The sequence below is a fragment of the Erpetoichthys calabaricus genome, chromosome 4 (assembly GCF_900747795.2).
Source record: "Erpetoichthys calabaricus chromosome 4, fErpCal1.3, whole genome shotgun sequence".
NCBI classification, from domain to species: Eukaryota; Metazoa; Chordata; class Cladistia; order Polypteriformes; family Polypteridae; genus Erpetoichthys; species Erpetoichthys calabaricus.
The window spans coordinates 147,821,911-147,844,885 of NC_041397.2; the positions used below are offsets into that span (position 1 = coordinate 147,821,911).

General features: G+C 34.1%; 1 protein-coding gene across 4 annotated transcripts in view; it reads left to right on the forward strand.

Moving 5' to 3' along the window:
* Positions 1 to 610: 610 nt before the first annotated feature.
* LOC114651391 (T-cell receptor-associated transmembrane adapter 1) overlaps positions 611 to 22,975 on the forward strand; it is a 41,159-nt gene continuing 18,794 nt past the window's right edge. The window contains exons 1-7 of one of the 4 annotated variants that reach the window (XM_051927042.1): positions 611 to 1,037; positions 2,525 to 2,748; positions 8,996 to 9,091; positions 10,392 to 10,428; positions 15,256 to 15,300; positions 17,280 to 17,344; positions 18,095 to 18,156. In XM_051927042.1, the coding sequence (XP_051783002.1) occupies positions 9,001 to 9,091; positions 10,392 to 10,428; positions 15,256 to 15,300; positions 17,280 to 17,344; positions 18,095 to 18,156 (300 nt within the window). In that variant the 5' untranslated portion in view covers positions 611 to 1,037; positions 2,525 to 2,748; positions 8,996 to 9,000. The remainder of the gene's footprint in view (positions 1,038 to 2,524; positions 2,749 to 8,995; positions 9,092 to 10,391; positions 10,429 to 15,255; positions 15,301 to 17,279; positions 17,345 to 18,094; positions 18,157 to 22,975) is intronic. The other 3 variants (XM_028801288.2, XM_028801289.2, XM_051927041.1) reach the window with 3 other exon arrangements.

The following is a 22,975-nucleotide window of genomic DNA, read 5'->3' on the forward strand; positions in this document are numbered from 1 at the left end:
TAATGTATCAATTACGTGGTCTTTTATAATATACGAAATGGATGTTATGAACAATATATAAATATATTTTAACACTAACAAATCGGTAACTGTGCTTTATATATTTCAAGTCTGCCTGTAAAGTAGTTCTTTAATAATTTTTAAAAATTAATGGTTATACTGTAGTCATAAATGTATACGAACATGTATATGGTCACATTTGAGAAATTACTTTATACAATACGTACATGGCATGTTACTATACTGTAAGAACAAATATTGTGTACAGTCATTGAATCACATTTGAATAGCACAAGCATGATGACCCAGTTACCATGCCTGAAGTAAATACTGAAAGTCCTTTTTTTTAATAAAATATAGAGGGACAAGGTGCATGACAAGAGGCTTTCAATAGTCATAAAGTATATAAAAGCATTTATTTTGTGTTTTGTTTCGTGACAAATGGAAATGTATTTGGTTGCTCAAAATTCTGCTGTAGCTGTTGACTCACAGTTGCAAACGTTTATACTTGGTTAAAACAGAAATAGCTTAAACTGATGAGAAAATTTACTTTAAAATAGATTGCAGCAATGGTTAAGAATAAACACTTTTCTAACTGCATGTTGCCGTTCATTACTTCCTTGCACAGAAGACTGAAAAGTCAGACTTGGGCTTGTCACCACATTTCCTGTTTGCAACAGAAAAAGGCTGAGAAGAAACAAAAATAGAACAGAATATTTTCAGGTATTCAGGAGTAGCTGGAATAGAACTTTGCAGACAATGAGAACCTGGTGAAAACCTTTTCAATGGTACGGATTCTAAGTTGCTGCTGATAACGAATAGTACAGAGCAATTCTTTCTGGGTTGTGGCAGACAGCATATTGTAACTATTTTCAAATTCTTTGTAAAACTGGACATGCATAACAGAATAGAATGTACTTACTTGTATAGTGTAACACTTCATAGCAGAAAACTTATTTCATAAAGTCAATTGATGCACTGCTAGATCATCATACAGCAGCTGTAAAGAAAAGCCATTTCATTTTCAACAGTTTAAGGTATGAGACGTCTCACTTTACTACGTACTGAAAGCTATTGTTGTCAATTTGCATATTACTATATAATATAAATACTTAGTTTTACCATTCAATAAACAAATTACTGTCAGAAAATATTAAATCTAAGACGGTTTAGTCTTCTGTTTAAAACAGTATTTGTGTACATTCTTATGTCGGAAAAGCAAAAGATAAATATCATTTTCACTTTTGTATAGAGTACATCAAAATTTAATAGTGTGCTTATCATGTTTTTCACAAATAAAAATTTTAATTCTTAAAATGAGCATACACAAAACAGTATAACTTAATACAATATAATTTTAAATTTTAATTACATTTAAGTGTCGTGTAGCTTTGTGGGTAGGGAATACAAACAATGTCTTTATTTCTGTATTTGATTTAGATAATAAAGAGATAAATATAATAAAGTAAAGCTTGCAAAGTAAACTTTATGGTTTAGAATATTAATTTGGTAAAAAGTCTGTATTACAATGACTCTGTTCCTTTCTGCTTTATTTTCCTCAAATCAGTGTACTGCATATACCCATACAACTGTTCAGCAGGAAGGAGGTGGCGAGGATACTGAAAACAATTATTTGTTTTCTTGCATTCCACAAATTACTGGATCAACTAGTCAAAAATCTCTGAATTACAAAATATAATTCAATTAACATTAATGACTGGCTAGCAACTGATAAGTTAAATATGTGATTTACTTTGGTTTCATAATCAACAATTATGCCTTGAAAGGTGTCCAATTCAGATTTGATTCTTATTATTAAGCTCTGCCTTGGATACTGTATTAAGTCCAGTATTTTAACGTAATATTTCAAGTGTGTATTTACGCATTGCATGTCCTTTGTCCACTTGTTCTTTTAGAAGTACTTTTCCATTCTATTTAAACTATAACAATTGACTATAAGTTTCAGAGAAGCATGATCCAGTACTGTGGTTTTACAAAGGTGCTTTCAGTTTTTATTTCTGCACATTAGTGAAATAAGATGCTTTTGTTCCAAAAGGGTTATACTAAAAGCAATATATAATTATGAAATATACATGTACATATAACTAACTACACATATTTAAACTGAATATGTTATCTTTGTGAAAAACAGATTATAGAGTTTACTTGGAATTTTAAGGTATTAAACTTTATCTTATTGTTAGCATTTAAAAGATAGAAAAAACATTTTAGGTTCTCTTAAAATGAAGTTACTATTTTCAATATTTTCAATTTAAAACCATAATCTGGTGTTTTATTTTAATATAGCGTACTTAAAAAATTTCAGAGCCCATTTACATTTAACTTATAATATCTCAATATATGACAAAAACACAAATTATAAATGTTGCACATAATTATACATATATGCACACATAAATATATGTATGCGTATATATATATATATATATATATATATATATATATATATATATATATATATATATATATATATATAAAATATATTGATCATTTATTTTAATAGGTTCTTCTCATGCAAGTAATGCATTCAAGCGGAGACCTTTTGACAGCGTAGGAGAGGAAAATAAAATTCCAGTTTGCAAACAACTACACAGAAAAAATTTTGGTCCTTATGATCATTAGTAATAGACCAGTCAACGTCCATCCAACCTAGGGCAGCTGGCCAAGAATCATCTACCTGGTCATCAGAGACATCAATTTAACATGGGTGAGCACACATTTTCAAATGTATGTCTTGTGTTTATTGTTTATTGTTTTCATGTATCATAAACCATAATTAATGTGTGTACTGCAGTAAACACAGTTTTATAGATGTAACCTAGAGATCTGCACAGAAAAATGTATGTGTCGAAATGTTTACAATAGTATACGAGCTCTTTAAATCTTTAAGAAAACTCTTAATGGAACAATCACATATTTGTCTATTGCTACTAAAGAATAATATGAAAATTTTGAAAAGAAGTGGTTATAGATACTACATCAGCGATTTCTGCATGTTTTTATTCTCAACACTTAGTAGCTTTTTACTGCTCTGCTTCATTTCAGTTCACTCACTGTTTAAGGATTGAAACACAAACACAATTTCTTATTTTTCCCTTAAGAAGGTGACAGTAAACAAAAAGCACTGAGCTGCTCTGAGACAGAAAAAGATGATGATGTAGATGATGTTTTCAAAAAATAAAAATAAATAATATTAGAAACATCCAAGATTATGTGTCTGAGTGAGTGCACTCTTAGTTTATATAAGTGACATGCATCATTAACATGAAAGAAGGGCGCCACAGCAAAATCCTGAAGCCATTATAGCCATAGAAGAATTGGGATCTATTTCCTAAAAGCAATATGCAAATGCAAAAACATCATACAATCTATGTTAAGATAGATAATTAATTTATGAGTGTTTCTCAGATCCTTTCTTAACCAAAGAAACATGTTAAAGCCTTTATAATCTACTAGTTCCTCGACTCACTCTTAAACTTTCTAAGGCTTACGCCAAACTTTTCAACAGACACTGAGAGTTCTCTAGAAATGTACAATACTAAACTTACTGTATATATTTATATATAATTTAGTCAAGTATAAAGTTTAGTATATATATAGATATATATTCTCATGATGAAATGTACAGTGCATCCGGAAAGTATTCACAGCGCATCACTTTTTTCACATTTTGTTATGTTACAGCCTTATTCCAAAATGGATTAAATTCATTTTTTTCCCCAGAATTCTACACACAACACCACATAATGACAACGTGAAAAAAGTTTACTTGAGGTTTTTGCAAATTTATTAAAAATAAAAAAATTGAGAAAGCACATGTACATAAGTATTCACAGCCTTTGCCGTGAAGCTCGAAATTGAGCTCAGGTGCATCCTGTTTCTCCTGAACGTCCTTGAGATGTTTCTGCAGCTTAATTGGAGTCCACCTGTGGTAAATTCAGTTGACTGGACATGATTTGGAAAGGCACACACCTGTCTATATAAGGTCCCACAGTTGACAGTTCATGTCAGAGCACAAACCAAGCATGAAGTCAAAGGAATTGTCTGTAGACCTCTGAGACAGGATTGTCTCGAGGCACATACTCTATCTGTGGAAGGTTACAGAAAAATATCTGCTGCTTTGAAGGTCCCAAATGAGCACAGTGGCCTCCATCATCTAAACTGAGCGATCGGGGGAGAAGGGCCTTAGTCAGGGAGGTGACCAAGAACCCGATGGTCACTCTGTCAGAGCTCCAGAGGTCCTCTGTGGAGAGAGGAGAACCTTCCAGAAGGACAACCATCTCTGCAGCAATCCACCAATCAGGCCTGTATGGTAGAGTGGCCAGACAGAAGCCACTCCTTAGTAAAAGGCACATGGCAGCCCACCTGGAGTTTGCCAAAAGGCACCTGAAGGACTCTCAGACCATGAGAAAGAAAATTCTCTGGTCTGATGAGACAAAGATTGAACTCTTTGGTGTGAATGCCAGGCATCACGTTTGGAGGAAACCTGGCACCATCCCTACAGTGAAGCATGGTGGTGGCAGCATCATGCTGTAGGGATGTTTTTCAGAGGCAGGAACTGGGAGACTAGTTAGGATAAAGGGAAAGATGACTGTGTACAGAGACATCCTGGATGAAAACCTGCTCCAGAGCGCTCTTGACCTCAGACTGGGGCGACAGTTCATCTTTCAGCAGGACAACGACCCTAAGCACACAGCCAAGATATCAAAGGAGTGGGTTCAGGACAACTCTGTGAATGTCCTTGAGTGGCCCAGCCAGAGCCCAGATTTGAATCTGATTGAACATCTCTGGAGAGATCTTAAAATGGCTGTGCACCGACGCTTCCCATCCAACCTGATGGAGCTTGAGAGGTGCTGCAAAGAGGAATGGGCGAAACTGGCCAAGGATAGGTGTGCCAAGCTTGTGGCATCATATTCAAAAAGACTTGAAGCTGTAATTGCTGCCAAAGGTGCATCGACAAAGTATTGAGCAAAGGCTGTGAATACTTATGTACATGTGATTTCTCAGTTTTTTTATTTTTAATAAATTTGCAAAAACCTCAAGTAAACTTTTTTCACGTTGTCATTATGGGGTGTTGTGTGCAGAATTCTGAGGAAAAAAATGAATTTAATCCATTTTGGAATAAGGCTGTAACATAACAAAATGTGGAAAAAGTGATGCGCTGCGAATACTTTCTGGATGCACTGTATTAGAAGGATTATATTATATAGGTTAATTGTCAAATTTATTTAAATCATTGAGTGTTAACAATTATGTAATTTGATAATATTAGTATATAATAATTATGTCTGTGGTGGGTTGGCGCCCTGCCCGGGATTGGTTCCCTGCCTTGTGCCCTGTGTTGGCTGGGATTGGCTACAGCAGACCCGTGACCCTGTGTTCGGATTCAGCGGGTTGGAAAATGGATGGATGGATGAATAATTATGTAATTAGATAATATTTGTATGTTTTAAAAAATTCTGAAGAATTTGTATTCTAAGGTAGCTGCTAGCTTTATTTTAAAGGAGATATTTTCCACATTGCAATTGGTTCCGGAGGGAAGGGGGTCAAATTAAAAAGAGACAGAAAGGACAAGAACTTGGGGTTGGTACACATAGTAAGAGAATGGCTGTAATAAACAAAACCTGCTCAGTAAAATATTCACTGCATTCATGTCTGCGTCTCTGAACCAAAAGAAAGATCCCAACCTTCACATGTTACATAAATCTCTGGGCTGTAGCTGATAACCATTCATATTCTCAGCCTCCTGGAGCATAGTTACACCTGCCATAAATGTTCTTAGCTCTGAACCAAGTACTTTTTTATGGAACCTGTGGCAAAGAGGCGTAAGACAGCCCACAGTGCATTCATCTGGGCCAATTTGGCAGTGTGTCAGAAGGCAGGCTTGGTGGTAAATGGCTACTGGATAATAGCAGATTTGTGCACATCTGCATCTAACCTCCTGATGGTGGCCTCAATACACCAGCGGACATACAACATGATGAAACATAATATAGGTATATGGGTAAATACACATCCACTGTATTCATAAGGAGGCATCAGATATTCTGCACTGTAATGCTAGTATGTGCAATGCTGCTGGATAATGCAGTTGGAGAAATATACCTGCCAAATGAAGAAATGGAAGAAGGGTTGGAGGTTGGAAATGTCAAAATTCCTGATCTTATAGCAGAGTGTGGGTAGGCTATCATCATTAGCATTTATTTAAAATCCTTAGCATTGATTTATTTATACAGTTGTGCTCATAAGTTTGCATACCCTGGCAGAATTCATATGATGTTTACCATACTTTAAAGAAAAGATGACTGATCAGGCAAAACACATTTCATTTACTTTTAATGCAATCCATATAAACTATAAGGCATCACAGAAAAGAACAATCATTAAACAAAACCTTTTAATAAGGAAAATAATGAGATGACTTTTGGTGACTTTTGGTCACTGTTCAAAAGTCTGCATACCCTTGTTCTTACTACAGTTTATTTCCCCTATAGCCTCAATGATGGCATGCAGTCTTCTGTGATAGTTGTGGATGAGGGACATGATTTTCTCAGGTGGCAGAGCTGCCCTTTCTTCTTGGCAAAAACCTTCCAGGTCCCATAAATTCTTGGGTTGTCTTGCATGAACTGCACGTTTGAGATCTCTCCAAAGTGGCTCAATGATACTGAGGTCAGGAGATTGTGATGCCACTCCAGCACATTCACGTTTTTTTCTGCTGTAGCCACTGTAGGGTCGACTTGGCCTTGTGTTTTGAATCATTGTTATGTTGGAACATCCAAGTGCTCATGCACAGCTTCCAGACTGATGAATGCAAGTTATGCTCCAATATTTTCCGCTTTCATCTTACAATTGTCATTGTTACTTGTGCCACTGTACCTCACACACCCCCAAAACATCAGAGATCCACCTCCACGCTTCACAGTAGGGTTGGTGTATATTTTGTCATCGGCCTTGTGTTTATGGTTGTGACCATAAAGTTCAATTTTGGTCTCATCACTCCAAAGGACTTTGTTCTAGAATTTTTGAGGCTTGTTTAGATGCTGTTTGGCATTTTGTAAGTGGGCTGTTTTATGGTGTTGGCGCAGTAAAGGCCTTTTTCTTGCAACTTGACCATGCAGCCCATTTTTGTTCAAGTACCTTCTTATTATGCATCTTGAAACAGTAACACCACTTGTTTTCAGAGAAGCCTGTATTTTAGCTGAAGTAGCTTGTAGCTTTTCCTTGGCATCTCAACAAATTATCATGGCAGTTGCGACTGAAATCTTGATTGATCTACCTGACCATGGCCTGGCAACAACAGAACCCCTAACTTTCAAATTTTAATCATAGTTTGAACACTACTGACAGGCATTTTCAGATCTCTGAAAAGCTTTTTATATCCTTTTCCTGATTTTGTTCAATTCAACAACCTTTTCTCACAGGTCCCTCGACAGTTTTTTTGATTTCCCCATGGCTCGGTATCAAGCAAAGTCAGTGCAGCTCAGCATGAATTTAAATTGACTATTTATACATGGACACTGATTACAATCAAAGAGGTTACAGGTTTAGACACTATCCTTTAATTACACTTAATGTGAACCCGTGTTAATCAACTTCTGTGTGTATATTGTAAGCCCCAAAATTCAAGGGTATGCAAACTTTTGATCAGGCCCACACAATCTCTTGGTTCTCAATAGCACTCTATCATCTTCTAAAAGAAGAATAACCTCTTCTTTTAAAATGTGCACTTTTGTTTAATCATGTGTGTCCATCATTTCTTTTGTATTTGTCTTAGAAATAATATGTGTGCCTGTTTAAATGATTTATCTGAAGTGTTTATTATATTATTATCAATTAGTGTGGTGTATTGGTCAAGGATTTGGACTTCAAACGCTGAGGATGTGGGTTTGAATCCTCTGACTCACACTGTGTGACCAAGAGCAAGTCACTTGACCTGTCTGTGCCTCAAATGGAAAACCAAAAAGAAACTTAACCAATTGTATTACCAATGTTGTAAATCACCTTGGATAAAGGCGTCAGCCAAATAAGTAAATGTAAAAACAATTACTTCATATTAATTTTCACATATGTATTTCATCTCACTATCAACGTCATCCCATAATAAAAGTATCATCAACTGATTATTTTTCAATCAGTTTTTGATGTCTTTTTTAGAGATGAGTTCAGGGCGGATTTAACAAAGTAGTACTTTATACTCAGTAGCATGGATTAAGAGGGGTTTTGTCATGAAAAAATAGCTTGCCTTGCAATGTTGCTTAATAACCTCTAAGATGTACTCGTTGCCAGGAAATGCAACCCTCAGCTGTTTTTTTGGTTGACAGTTAGATAAAAATAAATCATTTAAGTTTCATTATCTTCAAAAGTATATCCATTAAAATCAAGGGATCACATAATACTCCATTAGCAACATTACACACCAAATAATACTAAGTAAAAAATGCATCTGAAATTACAACCAGCAGCCACTGAGAGACTTAGAAAGTGTATGTTCTTCCTCATGTTAGTGTGGATAAGAGGACTCCAACTAAGAGACAGACTTAGAGTTTTGGTCTCTCAGTAGTTACTCAATGGATAAAGAGACCATGAAGGGATTTTAGCTTGGTAATTTATGTGCAGTGAAAACAAACTGACAACAGAAGACAGTAGTTTGTAATTAATAATTATTAGTTAATTCATGGTAGTAGGTTTACATGATTTTTATTCTCTAACATCTTCATTCTCCCTGATATTGAGGTAGATTTCCCTTATTTCAATATGGTCAACAACATGGAGGCTGAATTAATAAGCCACTGTTAACTGCTCTAGTGGAAATTCGCTCAAATTTAAACACACAGTTTAGTTTACCACATAAGTCAAGTCTTAAGCACCATATCTGGTGCTTAAAAAAAATCAAAATTTTGTTTATTATACTGCATAAAAGTGAAACACCTTAAATCAAATGACACATGTAATAGTTCTTTCTTTTTCCTTTTAGGTTGTATGCCACTTGCAGTAATTCTCACTCTTGCTGTCATAGCCCTTGTTATATCAATTGGAATAAACATTCTTCTTTACATAACATTACGAAAAGGTAAGGGTACTTTATTAATATACATAGAAATGCAAGTTTAAAATGAATTACATAAATCAAAACAGGCAGGATGGACATACATTGGCAACAAAACAATTTCTTGTGTCTGTCTCAGGTAATATTTCAATCTTAACATTGTAAAGTTTATTTCATGAATGTTTATAAAAGAAACAAAAAAAATTCCCACCTACCTCTATGCCAGAAAAATATTGATCAGTCTTGAGGACTCAGACAGTTTTTCTGAAATATATAAAACCATTTTACAGTCCCTCCCTTCCAAAGATTCAAGAGAACAGTGGGAAAAGGATCTCTCACTCAATATTTCTGAAAAGGAGTGGAAAGTAGCAATGCAGAGAATCTACTCCAGCTCCATATGCACAAAGCATACAATTATTCAGCTCAAAATTATATATTGAGCACATCTGTCTCGCTTACAATTGTCCAAAATGTTTTCAGGGCAAGATCCAACCTACGAACGTTGCAGTCAAGTTCCAGCCTCACTGGGCCACATGTTTTGGGCCTGCACCAAATTAACATCATTCTGGACCAAAATCTTTATATGCCTTTCAGACAGCCTTGGTGTCACAATCCCTCCTAATCCACTAACAGCTGTGTTTGGTGTACTTCCAGATGGGCTTAAAGTGGAGGAGGACAAACAAACTGTAATGGCCTTTACTACACTATTGGCAAATAGACTTATCTTGCTCAATTGGAAGAATCCTAGCTCTCCTATTCTAAGTCAGTGGGTAACTGATGTTTTATACTATTTGAAACTGGAAAAAATCAAACTCACACTTAGAAGATCTGTGCAGAATTTTTTCAAAACCTGGTAGGATCTAATCAATAACATTTTAGAATAAGCTTTTAAAGCACTGAGGAAGCAGATTCTCTCCCCTTTTATCCTTTCTTTCTCCTCCATTTATCTTTATTCACTTATTAATTCATCTGCTTACTTATTTTTACTAGCTTTAAGTTTTACTCTGCTGGCTTAGCTCTCTTTTTCAGGGGTGAGGGTTGATTTGTTTTTGATCTTATGTTTGTAAACGTTGATTTATCTGTATGGAATATTGTGTGCTTTTAATCAAATCAATAAAATAATAAAAAAAAAAAAATGATAAAGAATTGCAAGAAGCCAAATATAATTAACAGTGCACAAATAATACAGAATCAATTGCTTTTTTATTGTGAGTCACTTATGAAGCGCTGGAAATGCAACCCATTTTGCTGAATATAGGTAAGGTATTATATGCTGTAAGCCTCAAAAAACAACAACTAAGTTCATTTTTTTCTTACTTTACAGAAAGACAAAAAGTCGATTATGAAGATTATCATATGAGGTAAGTGAGAATAAAAATTTATTTTTAAGATAAAGACAACAACATGGCAAACAAATGTCTGTGAAGTGCACTGATGAAAAAATAATTGTTTATTAAACTGTGGTCTCATATCTTTTACATTTATTTACATGTATAAATTAAATATTGTAAGATAAAAAATCAGTTCTGAACATGGTAACAGTGGTTAGCCCTGTTGCTTTACAGCTCCGGAGTTCTATGTAATGTCTGGGTGGATTTTACATGTCATTCCCATAACTGCTGGGGTTGTCTCTATATATTCCTGGTTTTCAGAGGTCAAGCATATCTAAAGTGGCATTACATGAGTAAGTGTAGCTGCTATATGTGAGTTAATGTACCCTATACATGGCTGTACTGGTTTGGTTTCTGCATTGCATCTGATAATACCAGATAAGCTCTAGAGTCTGAGACACTAGGTTGAATTAGTTGGCTTCAATAACAGATGGACTAGTAGTTCTAAATCTAAAAAAAAAACTGAAATTCCATATGATACTTATGTGGGAAGGAACTGAGCAGACAAGAGAAAAATTGTTCATTGATGAAATATAAATTATCAAAAACAATGTCTCCTTTAGTGCCATGGTGATGCAGTGGGTAGCACTGCTGCCTCGCAGTTGGGAGACCTGGGGACCTGGGTTCACTTCCCGGGTCCTCCCTGCGTGGAGTTTGCATGTTCTCCCTGTGTCTGCGTGGGTTTCCTCCCATAGTCCACAGACATGCAGGTTAGGTGGATTGGCGATTCTAAATTGGCCCTAGTGTGTGCTTGGTGTGTGTGTCCTGCGGTGGGTTGGCACCCTGCCCGGGATTGGTTCCTGCCCTGTGTTGGCTGGGATTGGCTCCAACAGACCCCCGTGACCCTGTGTTCGGATTCAGCAGGTTGGAAAATGGATGGATGTCTCCTTTAAGTACCTCCTCCATTAGAATCAATATGCAAAGGTCAGTTAAATAGTGTTTTCTAATTAAACTACATAAGTACCTTTTCACTCAGATTTGTGCAAAAGTTTATAATGAAAGGATGCATTTTTAAATATTCATTAAAAAAATTATACACTTTACAAGTGCACATTTTTAGGCCAAAAATGTGAAAAGTGTAATAAAAACACTAAACTTTATAAATCCTGTAGCTGCCTACATTTTAAAAAGTATAAAAAATTCTGCATAGCTCAATTAAATCATAGCACCATTTTCATTATATTTTCGTTTAAGGCATTAGAACCTCTTGGTACTTTTTTTGTTTCAGCTGAAGTGTGTAATCTACATATGCATCAATATATTTTTGTTTTTGTATGCTCAGCAGTTAAAATGATATAAATCGCTACCAAATGCTAAAATTGGACAACTTGCTAAAATTAGGAAAGGACAAATGGAATCTGAATAGATGCATTTGAAATACGTAAAAACACAAAGCTAAAATGGTATGAAATAGAAAAAATCACAAAATACTCCAAATCATACTGCAACAATTGAATGCATCTTAAATCAAGTGGCACATGTTTACAAAACTCTTTTTCAGCTGGCTCCTGACTCTGATCATGTGTCAGAATCATGTGCCACGCTTTTGCAGACCCCAAACAATGGCAATACTATACACTGTGCATTGTTTTGAATTAAGCCTATTTTAAAATAATCATCAGTCAAACACATTGCAAAATCGTAGCCAACATTTGCTGAAATGCATAATTATACTACTGCAGCAAACACTTAACATAAATTAAAAATAACGTTTTTTCAAAACTTATCTGTTGAACCTTCAACTAGTTGTGCACTAATTTCTGTAAAAACATTTACTTGGTTCTACAAGAGGCACATGCTTGGATTGATAAGGACTCTAGGATTCAATTCGAAGGAAAACCCAAAACAGTTAATCAAATATGCACAAGTTGCATCTTCTGAACATTCTAATAATTAATTACTTTTAAAATTCTTCCCAATATAGACCAAGGTAACACTTTAGTTTAGGTACTGCAAAAATGCATCCATTACTCATTTACTTTTATGTAACAAGACCTTAATCTACACTTCTCTGGGTATTCATAACACTCATTAGTAAAGTGTTTATTCATCTCTGCAATGTGACCTACTAACAAAACTTCACATTGGAGTGGTCTGAGGTGGCTTAACTGAAACTCATTTCTTTTGATATTACATATTCTGTATTAGACATGTGAATCCTTCATATTAACAAGCAGTTTTACCATCGTGCCAATATGCCACACTGCACAGAAATGAACAGCCTATCTATATAACCTAACTATATTGCATCCACAATAATATAAAAATAAAATTTCCACCTATAGTAGACTGCTCCTGCAAAATAAAAGAAGTCTACAAGAGTTTCAGAACATTTAACAGAAATGCCGTGTCGGCTGCATGTGGGTGGGACCACTTTTGAACAGGAATCAGGATGAACGAGAAGAGAGATATATATATGAGATAATGTGGATAATTTTAACTTTAAGCATTTAACTTTAAAACAAGCTCTAATAACATTGATATGCACATCTATTCTAACTCTGTGGACCCCACACACTCTGTTGCTAAAGAAACATGGACTCTATAACTGAAAGTTCAAACATTTTAAAATCAGAGCAGACAAAGCTACTCCCCAGCTTAGCAAGAAGCAATTATTGAGTTTAATATTTGTACTGTATACAGTTTCAGAGGAAGGAAATTTAACACATTAATTCAGCTTCTAAACCTTTTTTTTTCCTACTTCAGGGTTTGGTGATCCCTAGGTTATCCCTCCAACACCAGGCACAAAGCTGGGTGCAACTGTACGCATGACACTACCCTATCACAGGGCAAACACATTAATCACAGGGGGTTAATTTCATGTTTTTCATGAAATTACATTATTCATACATTTAATACATGTTTTTGACAATTTAAGCAGTAAAAGGGCTCACAGAAAAACCTACATAAACTTGGTGAGAACATGGAAAATGCGCACAAATAAGTGTCCAAGCCTTAAGTTAAATTAAGCATATTGGACCAGAGTGGTAACAGCACTAAGCACTGTTCTATCCTAAAGAGGATTGTCAGACATTCTGCAAAATGAAAACCTTTCCTCCTGTTGGGCCTTGTGTCCTCCGTCCAGCAGATAAAACTTAAAACCAGTAAAATGTCCAACTTTTGTATGGCGTACCAACCACATTCTATTAATTTGGGGCTTTAGGCTTCTGATCTCCAAGAGGAACTACCCAATCCCTCAGGTTTTAAAATAATTACGAAATATGACGTACTCACTCCTGTACCTCTTTGTGCTCCTGAGCGAAACTTTCAATTCACCTTCCTTTGTCCTTCTTTGCTGTCTTTTGTGTCCTCCTTTGTTTACTCAGGTATCTGGCAACCCTAGCCCTAAAAGACAGGAGAAAAAGACAAGACAGAATCACTGAAACATTACTGGAAAACGTCCATAAACATGTATATTTTAATGTGTTGCATAAAGTAAAACTATCCTTTAATAAAATATTGGAATAAACGTCAAATAGTATGAAGAAATAATATAGGTAAGGACATAGCCAGGTAATCACTTGGAGAACATGCAATTATAGTTTAATAGTTTATATTAAAAACATACAAATGCATTGTAATATATCTTTAACAATATTTTATCCATATTTATTTGTGTACCATTTGCTGAACTAATATTAAATTATTGGTCAAAGCATGCTTACATATCTTGCAAAATACCCCAAAATCCCTAAAAGGAATTCCTGTTCAAATGAAATAATGCCTGTTGTTTGTGCCAGGGTGTAATGTTGTCTGGGTCTACAAGAGTGCTTCAATGTCTGATTAACAAAGGCAACAAGAATCACAAAGAAAGAGAAATGTAAGGGCTAGCAAATCAGGTGAACAGAGGTTACTAAATGCACAACATGATTGAAACAGACTTACTATTTAAGAAAAAAGGTGTTTCACTATACCAGTAGAATGATAAAAGGATCTGCAATCCAGATTATCTGATGCATTCATTATTTAAAATGTATAAATTAAAGTATGCCACTACTGCAGTAATTCTCAAGTCCAGTCATGGGAAACCACTGTGGCTGTGAGTTTTTACTTTAAGCATATTTCACATTCAGTGTTTATTATTACTTTTAATTGATCTCATTGTTTAGCAAGCTGTCCTTTTTTAATCCTCATATTCTAATAAATTCTGATATTAGTATTTTTGCTAAAATTTTAAATACTTAAGATATCTTTTATTTTCCTTTTATTTCAGACTTTTCTATAGTGTTTTCTCCATTACTTGTATCCAAATACTGAGAAAACTGAATGCTAAAGGGTAGCAATTACTTACGTGCCATATTCACTCGTCTGCTCATTTGTAAGAATACTCACAATAAACTGGCAAGTGAAAATAGCAGTGAAAGTAATTGCTACCCTTTAGCATTCAATGTTATTTGCACCTGTGTCTGAAGTGCTCATTGTTGTTCATCAACATTTAGATATTAAAATAACAAACTTGCCTGAAAAAAATAAAATGAAAGCATCAAAATAAATATAAGCATTCAATAGATATTGTAGAAAATAAGAATATTTATGCATTTCTTAGAAATATTCTAACAATTAAGTAAAAGTGATGCACCAATTATGAATTTGGTTGTTAGAAAAAACCATAGGACTGAGCTTCAAAAACGCTACACAATGGTATCATACATCTGTTACTGAATCCTCTGTTCTCTGTATTTATCTCCTGTGATGTTCTCTGCGATTTTTGAACTGAGCTATCCAGAAGGTTGTGATTTTAGGTTAAGGATAAATTATACTGGATTTTTTTCCATCATTTTTTTCTTTTTCAAACAGAGCAAATGTGGAATATTCACATCCAGAGGAATGTGGTGTTCCAAGGTATGTTTTTGAGTAAATATTGAATTTATAAAAGTTATGAGGGGAAATGTATAGATACAACTTAACTAAGAACGTGGCTATTTTTAAAACAAAACTACAAAGTGACCTAATTTTTACTTTCTCGTATACATAATATAAAGAAAGTATAGGAATCGTGAAAAAATTTGACCTCGAGATTTTGATGAATTTTGACATGTTAGACCTTCCTGAGTCTGAAAATACCATTTTTGAAATTATGTCTGTCTGTGTGTCTGACCGTAAACACGATAACTCGAAAACGCTTTGACCTAGGTTAATGAGATTTTGTACACCTGCTTTATATCAAAAATAAAGAATCCTATCAATTTTTGGGCTACTTCTGGTAACCAGAGGTGGTACTTTAACTGAATACTTTCGCAACATTTCTTGTAAACTATGGTTATAATTACATATAGATGATTCCAATTTTTATAATGATAAAAGGAAACAGATATGAAGTTTGAGAACAATTACCAGAAGTAGTATTTTATTTAAACAATCATCTGAATTTGAACATGTTTCTGCCGTCATTATCATAATTAAATGTAGCTAAATGTAGTTTTACCTATACCAATTTATTGCAGCAAATATTATATAATACTAACACTTTTTCTATGTTTTTAGGTGACTATAATGATTTTTACTTTGTATGTAATCTAAATATAATATGAACTTGGAGGAATATTATATAAAGTTTGATTATAATTAGAGATAAATGATTGTGTGTCGATATTACCAATTAGTTATGATGAGAAACAAAGAGATATGATATTTGAGAAATATTGAGGAACTAGAAGTGGTTCTGATGATCTTTTTCTCTATCTCAGTATACGAGAAATTTGAGGGGAGCACCTGGTTTTTATTTTAAGATAAATTTATTGTTTTCCAAGATGGATATACAGTAATTAGTATACCTTTTCTGGAGCAATTCATATACAGTTCCCAATGTGAAAACTTTGATTCCCAAAATTTTATTTACACTGTATTTTACATTTAGCCCAAAACTTGAATTCATATTCAAGAAATGTTTGATTAAAAATGTACTATTGTGGAAGTAAACCGATGTGAGATGAGCATATATTGTTCTCTGGTCTTAGGTTGTTTGTCTAGTCATACATATCAACCCCCACTCCTTAAAATTTAACAATTGTTCTTGGATACATAATTCAAGAAATAAACAAGCTAAAAGATGCAGGTATATTCATTTATTTCCTTTATTAATAATATGAGAAATAGCCCATATTTCCCAGACAAACTTAATTTAAAAATTGTATTCTGTGAAGACATGCAACTGTCCACTTTTGATATACCCATCTGAAATAACTGTGCCCTAAAACAATCCTGAACAACATTAATAAAGTATTCAGAATCAGTAAAACCTTGGTGCTGCTTATAACATAAAGCAACATCACATACAATTCAAATATTGCATTGCATTATCCAGTCTTTCTGAATATATTCATATATTTTACAGCAGTATTTTAATACAGTTTTTTTGCATGGGCATAATATGCTGGGGAAAAAATGAACAAAAAGGCTAATAAAAAAGAACTGGCCATATGCTGTATTTTAAAATGCTATGATTATAAAAAAAAATAGATTTCCCTTCTTGTTAAAATTATAATTCTGTGCAACTAATCTTTGAAGCAGGAACAACAGTTCAGTAAGAATGGGAATATCTCATCAAGTACATGTCCCTCCATTCTAATGCCGTTCATTTTTATTAATGAATGTAGTTCTGGCTAATACACAAACTTCAACGTTGGGTAAGGTAGTATGGATTAAGTTATTTCATTTTGCTTTTTTAATTTTAATCAAACCATTTTCTGTTAAACCTAATTTAAAATTCAATTTTAATTTGATTCTCTTGCTCTGGTTTTGTTTTTTGGTGATGTGTACTGAAATTTGTTGAAAATATAAAATGTGTACAAATTATCACCTTGATTGAATTTTTATTTCAGTTTTCCTCCCATACAATATAATGATGAGAATCCTATTTATGGAAATATAAATCCAGACACTGCTGGTAAGTTGAATTTACTTAAGGAGTGCAGCATATTAAAAGTTTGTTTATATATCAAATTTTGCAAGTTAAGATTGACATCTTGCCTGAAGAAGGGGCATGAGTTGCCTCGAAAGCTTGCATATTGTAATCTTTTTAGTTAGCCAATAAAAGGTGTCATTTTGCTTGGCTTTTCTCTACAAGTTAAGAGTAATGCTTAAGAATTTTTTTTACTCCCAGAAAAATGTTACACATGTAAAGGTATGTCTACAGGAAAGAAAAGAAAACCTATATTTAATTATTTCTTAACTACACAATTCAAATATAATCTTCTCTACAACTATTTGCATACAAATGATGTATGCTCAAGCTGTCCTTACTCAGTCAGCAGGGTCAGTGCCTTGGCCAAGTGAGGTACTGATTGCTATCGATTTCTGGTCAAGCTGTACCCTCAAACATTATGTCAAAATCCTGTCCCTTCATTCTATTACTTCAGTAGTAACACTATTTACCCACTACTAAATCCACCTAGCCTAGTTAATTTAAATCATAATTAAAGATTCTTGAGCAACAAAGTGTATTTTTCATTTTAAACTAATTTAATTAATTATGCATAGTCCTGCCAGTGTTTCATCCCCAGTGACCCTCAACTGGATTATGTAGGCTTAATAATGTTATATTAAATTTATTAATATTCTAGCCAAATAATATTTTTCATTGCAAAACTAAGCATTATGTGCAGTATGTAAACAATTTGTTTCCATTTTTCAAAAGAAAGTGATGAAGTATGTTATGAACTCATGAACAAACAACACAGAGCAGAAAACAAACCAAAGGTAACAATTCTTTTACATACCAATTCTTTTACATCAGTTCTCCAAAGTGAAAGAAACACATTTTTTTAAATAAAAGCTTGGGATTGTATGCTAATTGTTAGCACTGTCAACTTTGACATTTGAATATATGCACCTAAAAACTGTTCTGGTGTTTGGCCTTTTCAGAGACAGTGGATTTATTTCTTCAAAAGATTCCACCTACTGACTTTGCAGCTGAGTAATGATGGATACCAGCAAAGATGTATTTAGGAAGACAGGCCTGTCTGATTCAAACCCAAAGGGTGAATCTTTACCAGGTTTCTGTGCTTATTAGGAACTGACTAAGTTTATTCCAAAGTCTACGTAATACTAAAGATGTGTTTAGAATCAGCTCTTTAGTTCTGTCATCTGATCTATGGCAGTAAAGTCTGGAATCTCTAGTAATGAAGGTGCTAAGCTATAAACTGATCATCCCCAAGCAATTAAATAGCTTAGATGATTGTGTAGGCAGTTCCTGACTGATGTAGACATTGATGCCATTGACTGGGCCACACAACCCCCAGCTCTACACGTGTAACAGCACTTCTCCTGGTATCTCCTCCATGCTCTTGAGACTGTGCTGGTAGACACAGCAAACCTTCTTGTAATGGCACGTGTGGATGTGCCATCCTGGAGGAACTAGACTACCTTTGCAACCTGAATCTGCAGCAGGTACTGCCTTATGCTAGCAATAGTGATAAGGACATTAGCAAAATGCAAAACTAGAGGAGAATCAGTCAGGAAAGATAAGGAGAGACCAAATGTCTGTGGCCACCACCTGGAAAACCATTCTCTTTTGCGGGGTTGTCTTGCTGTTGCCTGTTCAATGCACCTGTTGTCACTTTCAGTTGCACCAAAGCAGGTAAACTTGATTCACAATTGATTCTGCTTCCTAATTGGACAGATGGATATCCCTGAAGCTTAACTGACATGGTGTTAGATTGTGGTGACTAAGTGTTCGCTTAATTTTTGAGCAGTGTTTATAGATCGATGTATACAGGGGTGGGTAAAAGTAGGTTTACAGCTGTGAGTATGAGAAACACAGAGTTTATTCTTATATTATTATTTATTGATTCATTAATTAATTTATTTATTATCGTATTATTTATTTGTATTATTTGTCTTTATTAAAGTGTGCTTGAATGTAGAAAGTAGACTACAAGAATGTGTAAATAATGAAGGTTGGTAATTTGAGCACTTATGAGATTGCACCTAAGTGCACTGTGCCATTGTGAAATTCTTTTGAATTTAATAATGGTAATAAAGCTATTGAATTAATAAAGCTATTATAATAATCATAACCTGCATATCTATTTCCATACAAACAACTGTAAACGTACTTTTTGCCCACCCCTATACATATATAAATATATATATATATATATATATATATATATATATATATATATATATATATATATATATATATATATATATATATTTTTTTTTTTTTTTTTTAATTGAAAATAGTTTATATCCTGTTTTGACATTGCAGTACTACTGTTTCAGTATTTGGTAGTGAGAAAGGGTGTGTTGGCAGCAAGGTTTCAAGAAACTGAAGGCTGCACCAATGTTTTCAAATAATGTTAAACTCTTGATCACTCCAGCATACAGTGGGGTGGTTCGCAGCTTACTGTGGCATGGCTGGGATGAGATTCAGCACATCTAGAGATGAAGTCATGGTCCACTCCCAGAACAGAACAGCTTGCCCAAAGCATGTGAGAGGGAAGCACCTGGCAAAATTTGATTAACCTGAGGTCTTGGGTTATCAAGTGAGGACAAGGGATATTATGAGAATGAAAAATTAATTGGTAAAGCTGTGCCAGATGTGGCAGATTTGCAACCTAAATATAGCAATGAAACAGCAGCCAAATCGTTGTCGCAGGCTTTCAATGTAATGGTGAGGAATTTATACTTCCATAATTCAAAAACTATGACTAGGGATTTTATCATTACTTTTTGCATTTCACAGCATATCCAATCATGCCATTATTAATTATGTTTACTGTAAAAAATTCAAACCAAAACAAATATGACAATGTACAGAAAAGATGCCAGAAAGCAAACCTGTTTAACTTTATTTTGTCCAGTCAGTTGTAGAGTTTTTAATTATAAAGCAAATTTGCTTGGACAGTTGATTAGTGCATTGCAAATAATCTCATTTCTACTAACCACGCTATAAAACACTTCTCCAGTTTCAAAAGCAGGAGTCCACTTGAACAGTATCCAGCATGCTGCTGAAAGCAACCACATATTGCAAATTATTCCATCCCGAACATCATTCACACTCATCTATAAAAGACCTTAGATCTTATGAGGAAGCAGTGTTAACTACTTCATTGTCAAACTGCAATTTAACTAGAGGACTACATGTTAATTATATAATTTCTGAATGTCCCTAGGATTAACCTAATCTAATCTAATCATAGTTAAACTAATGTCCATGGTTATATTATCAAATTATTTGGGGCCATTTGCATGCCTATATGCTTATTGAGCAGACATAAATGTTAAAACTACTACTAGGTGGTGGTTAAATGATCACAGCTTATAAAACAGACTGAAATGCACCTCTGCATTTGTGTTTGATAGTGATACTATTTTTCAAACCATATTGTTTTATAATTCTCATATTACTGCAATTGGCTTTTACAACACCCATCCCTCCATCACTGAGACCTAATTCAGGAGTGCCTATCATATGTGTTCAATAGTCAAAACTGTTCTGTACCCTCCCAATGCATTCTCTCAATAATATATACAAGCTGTCTTTAACTGTTCATACCATTATGCAATACTAGACTTGATTCTTTCAAATTAATTATTTGTTCAACCATATATTCATTCATTCATTCCTTTTCTATGTAGTAAAAGTGCTTATTTAAAACAGACTTGCAAGGAACAGCACCATCAGTATAATCAAACATAAGCCAGGAATCAACCATGCATATGATGCTAGATCCTGGTAGGGGACACAGACACAATTTCACATACAATTTCACATACAATTTCACCTTTACAATGGTAAAGGACCCAAATAATTTGTATGTCTTCCAAGTATTCCATATTAAAGTGTTGTCTTCACTTTGTTCCCCAAAGGTGAAACTGAAATTAAAAGAAAGAAGTGAAATGGGGCACCTTCTTGATTTAAGCATAACGTGTGCTGTTATCGTCATTTTTTTAAAAAAGTTGAAGACATGATTTTGTTTTTTTAAGAAGTAAAAAGATTACAACAAAAGATCCTACCCCACTTTTCAACAGAAATGACAGTCCAATTCTTGATCTCTGTTTTGGATGGGCAAAGGTTTAGGAGTCAATTCTCCATTGTGCTATATCATCATTGATAATTCTCAGTCAGTGGTTGACAATGAGCTTCTTATCTGTTGTTTAATTTTTCGAGTATACATTTAACAGCATAAATCTTGACTATAGCTTCTTTGTAATGACCCATACTATATGAATTGATAATAAATTCATAAATATTAATATATATCACTAATAAATTAAACAAATTTACCGTTAAGTGTTTTAGTTTGGTTAAAGTACTTAAGTTTCTATTTTTAGGGCAGTGCATACCATTCAGAGTGTTTAGACATACTTTTGAAAAGGGTCAGCTTTTAACAGCGCTGATCAGTTGCCCACTGTGTGTACTCATCTTCGCCGCTGTCTTGGGAAATTAAAGAAAACATTCATTTCACTTACACTTAATAGACTAAACATTACTCTTAAAAACCAATCATACCCTTTCAACAGAAACTTTTCAAGCTGTCAGGACAAATATATGCAACAGATAAACAACTTCAAAATTAGTTATCTTATTTAGTCTGGAACAACAACAACAATTTTCATTTATATAGCACATTTTCATACAAACAATGTAGCTCAAACAATGAATTTATTAGTGTTACTGCAATCACTGTATACATCTTTTTACTTATATGTAATCAGGTTTGAGTGCACTATTTTTGAGACAGTTCTCAAGAGTAAAATGCTTAAAAAATGCTTACACCTCAAAATAAAAAAATGTAGATTTTAGCTATAGATAACAGATTAACAAGGACTGAAGATTTTATTTCTGCGATCCTAAGATATATATACAGTAAGTACAAGGCTGGAATTATGCCCCCACAGGCCCCTGGGTGTTGAGGCTTAAATGTCCCCCTCATTAGCCCCACCAGGCACACTCACATACTCACACATTATGAACACCACAACTGTCAATAATAATTCAGGTACAGGAATTAAAATAGGAAAAAAAATCGAAAACTTTATATTGGGTCAGCATTACCTTCCTTTTTGTTCATTTGTGTACTACAATATATGTAACAAAAGATTGATAAGTGCAACTTCATATCTGCAGGAAATCAACTTTCTTCAGATAGCACAGTTAAGAAGAATTTAACTTTTTTAAAAGGACTATGCAACTTTGTGGTAAAAAGGTAATATGTAACAGAGTAATTTGGGATTCCATATCTGAACCAAATAAAATAAAAGAGAATTTGTCTATGTCAGTGTTACAGGAAGCCACACAATTGGAGTGCACATTGCTGATAAAATTAGCCTTTACCTGACCTGACGCTCAGTAAGGTTGTTGTCATTAATCTCAGCTGCAAATATTTCCACTTTCAAAGCTTTTTAATAAGGTGTAATTGGATAGGTTTTTAATCATAAAGATCAAAGTGGGTTGGGGTGTTGTGGATGAGTGCTGAATAGCAGATTGCTATGAGTGCCTGTACTATCGGTGAAAATGTAGACTTCTCTTGTTATTAGGCTTTCCTTGTCCCACATTTGCTATGGACCC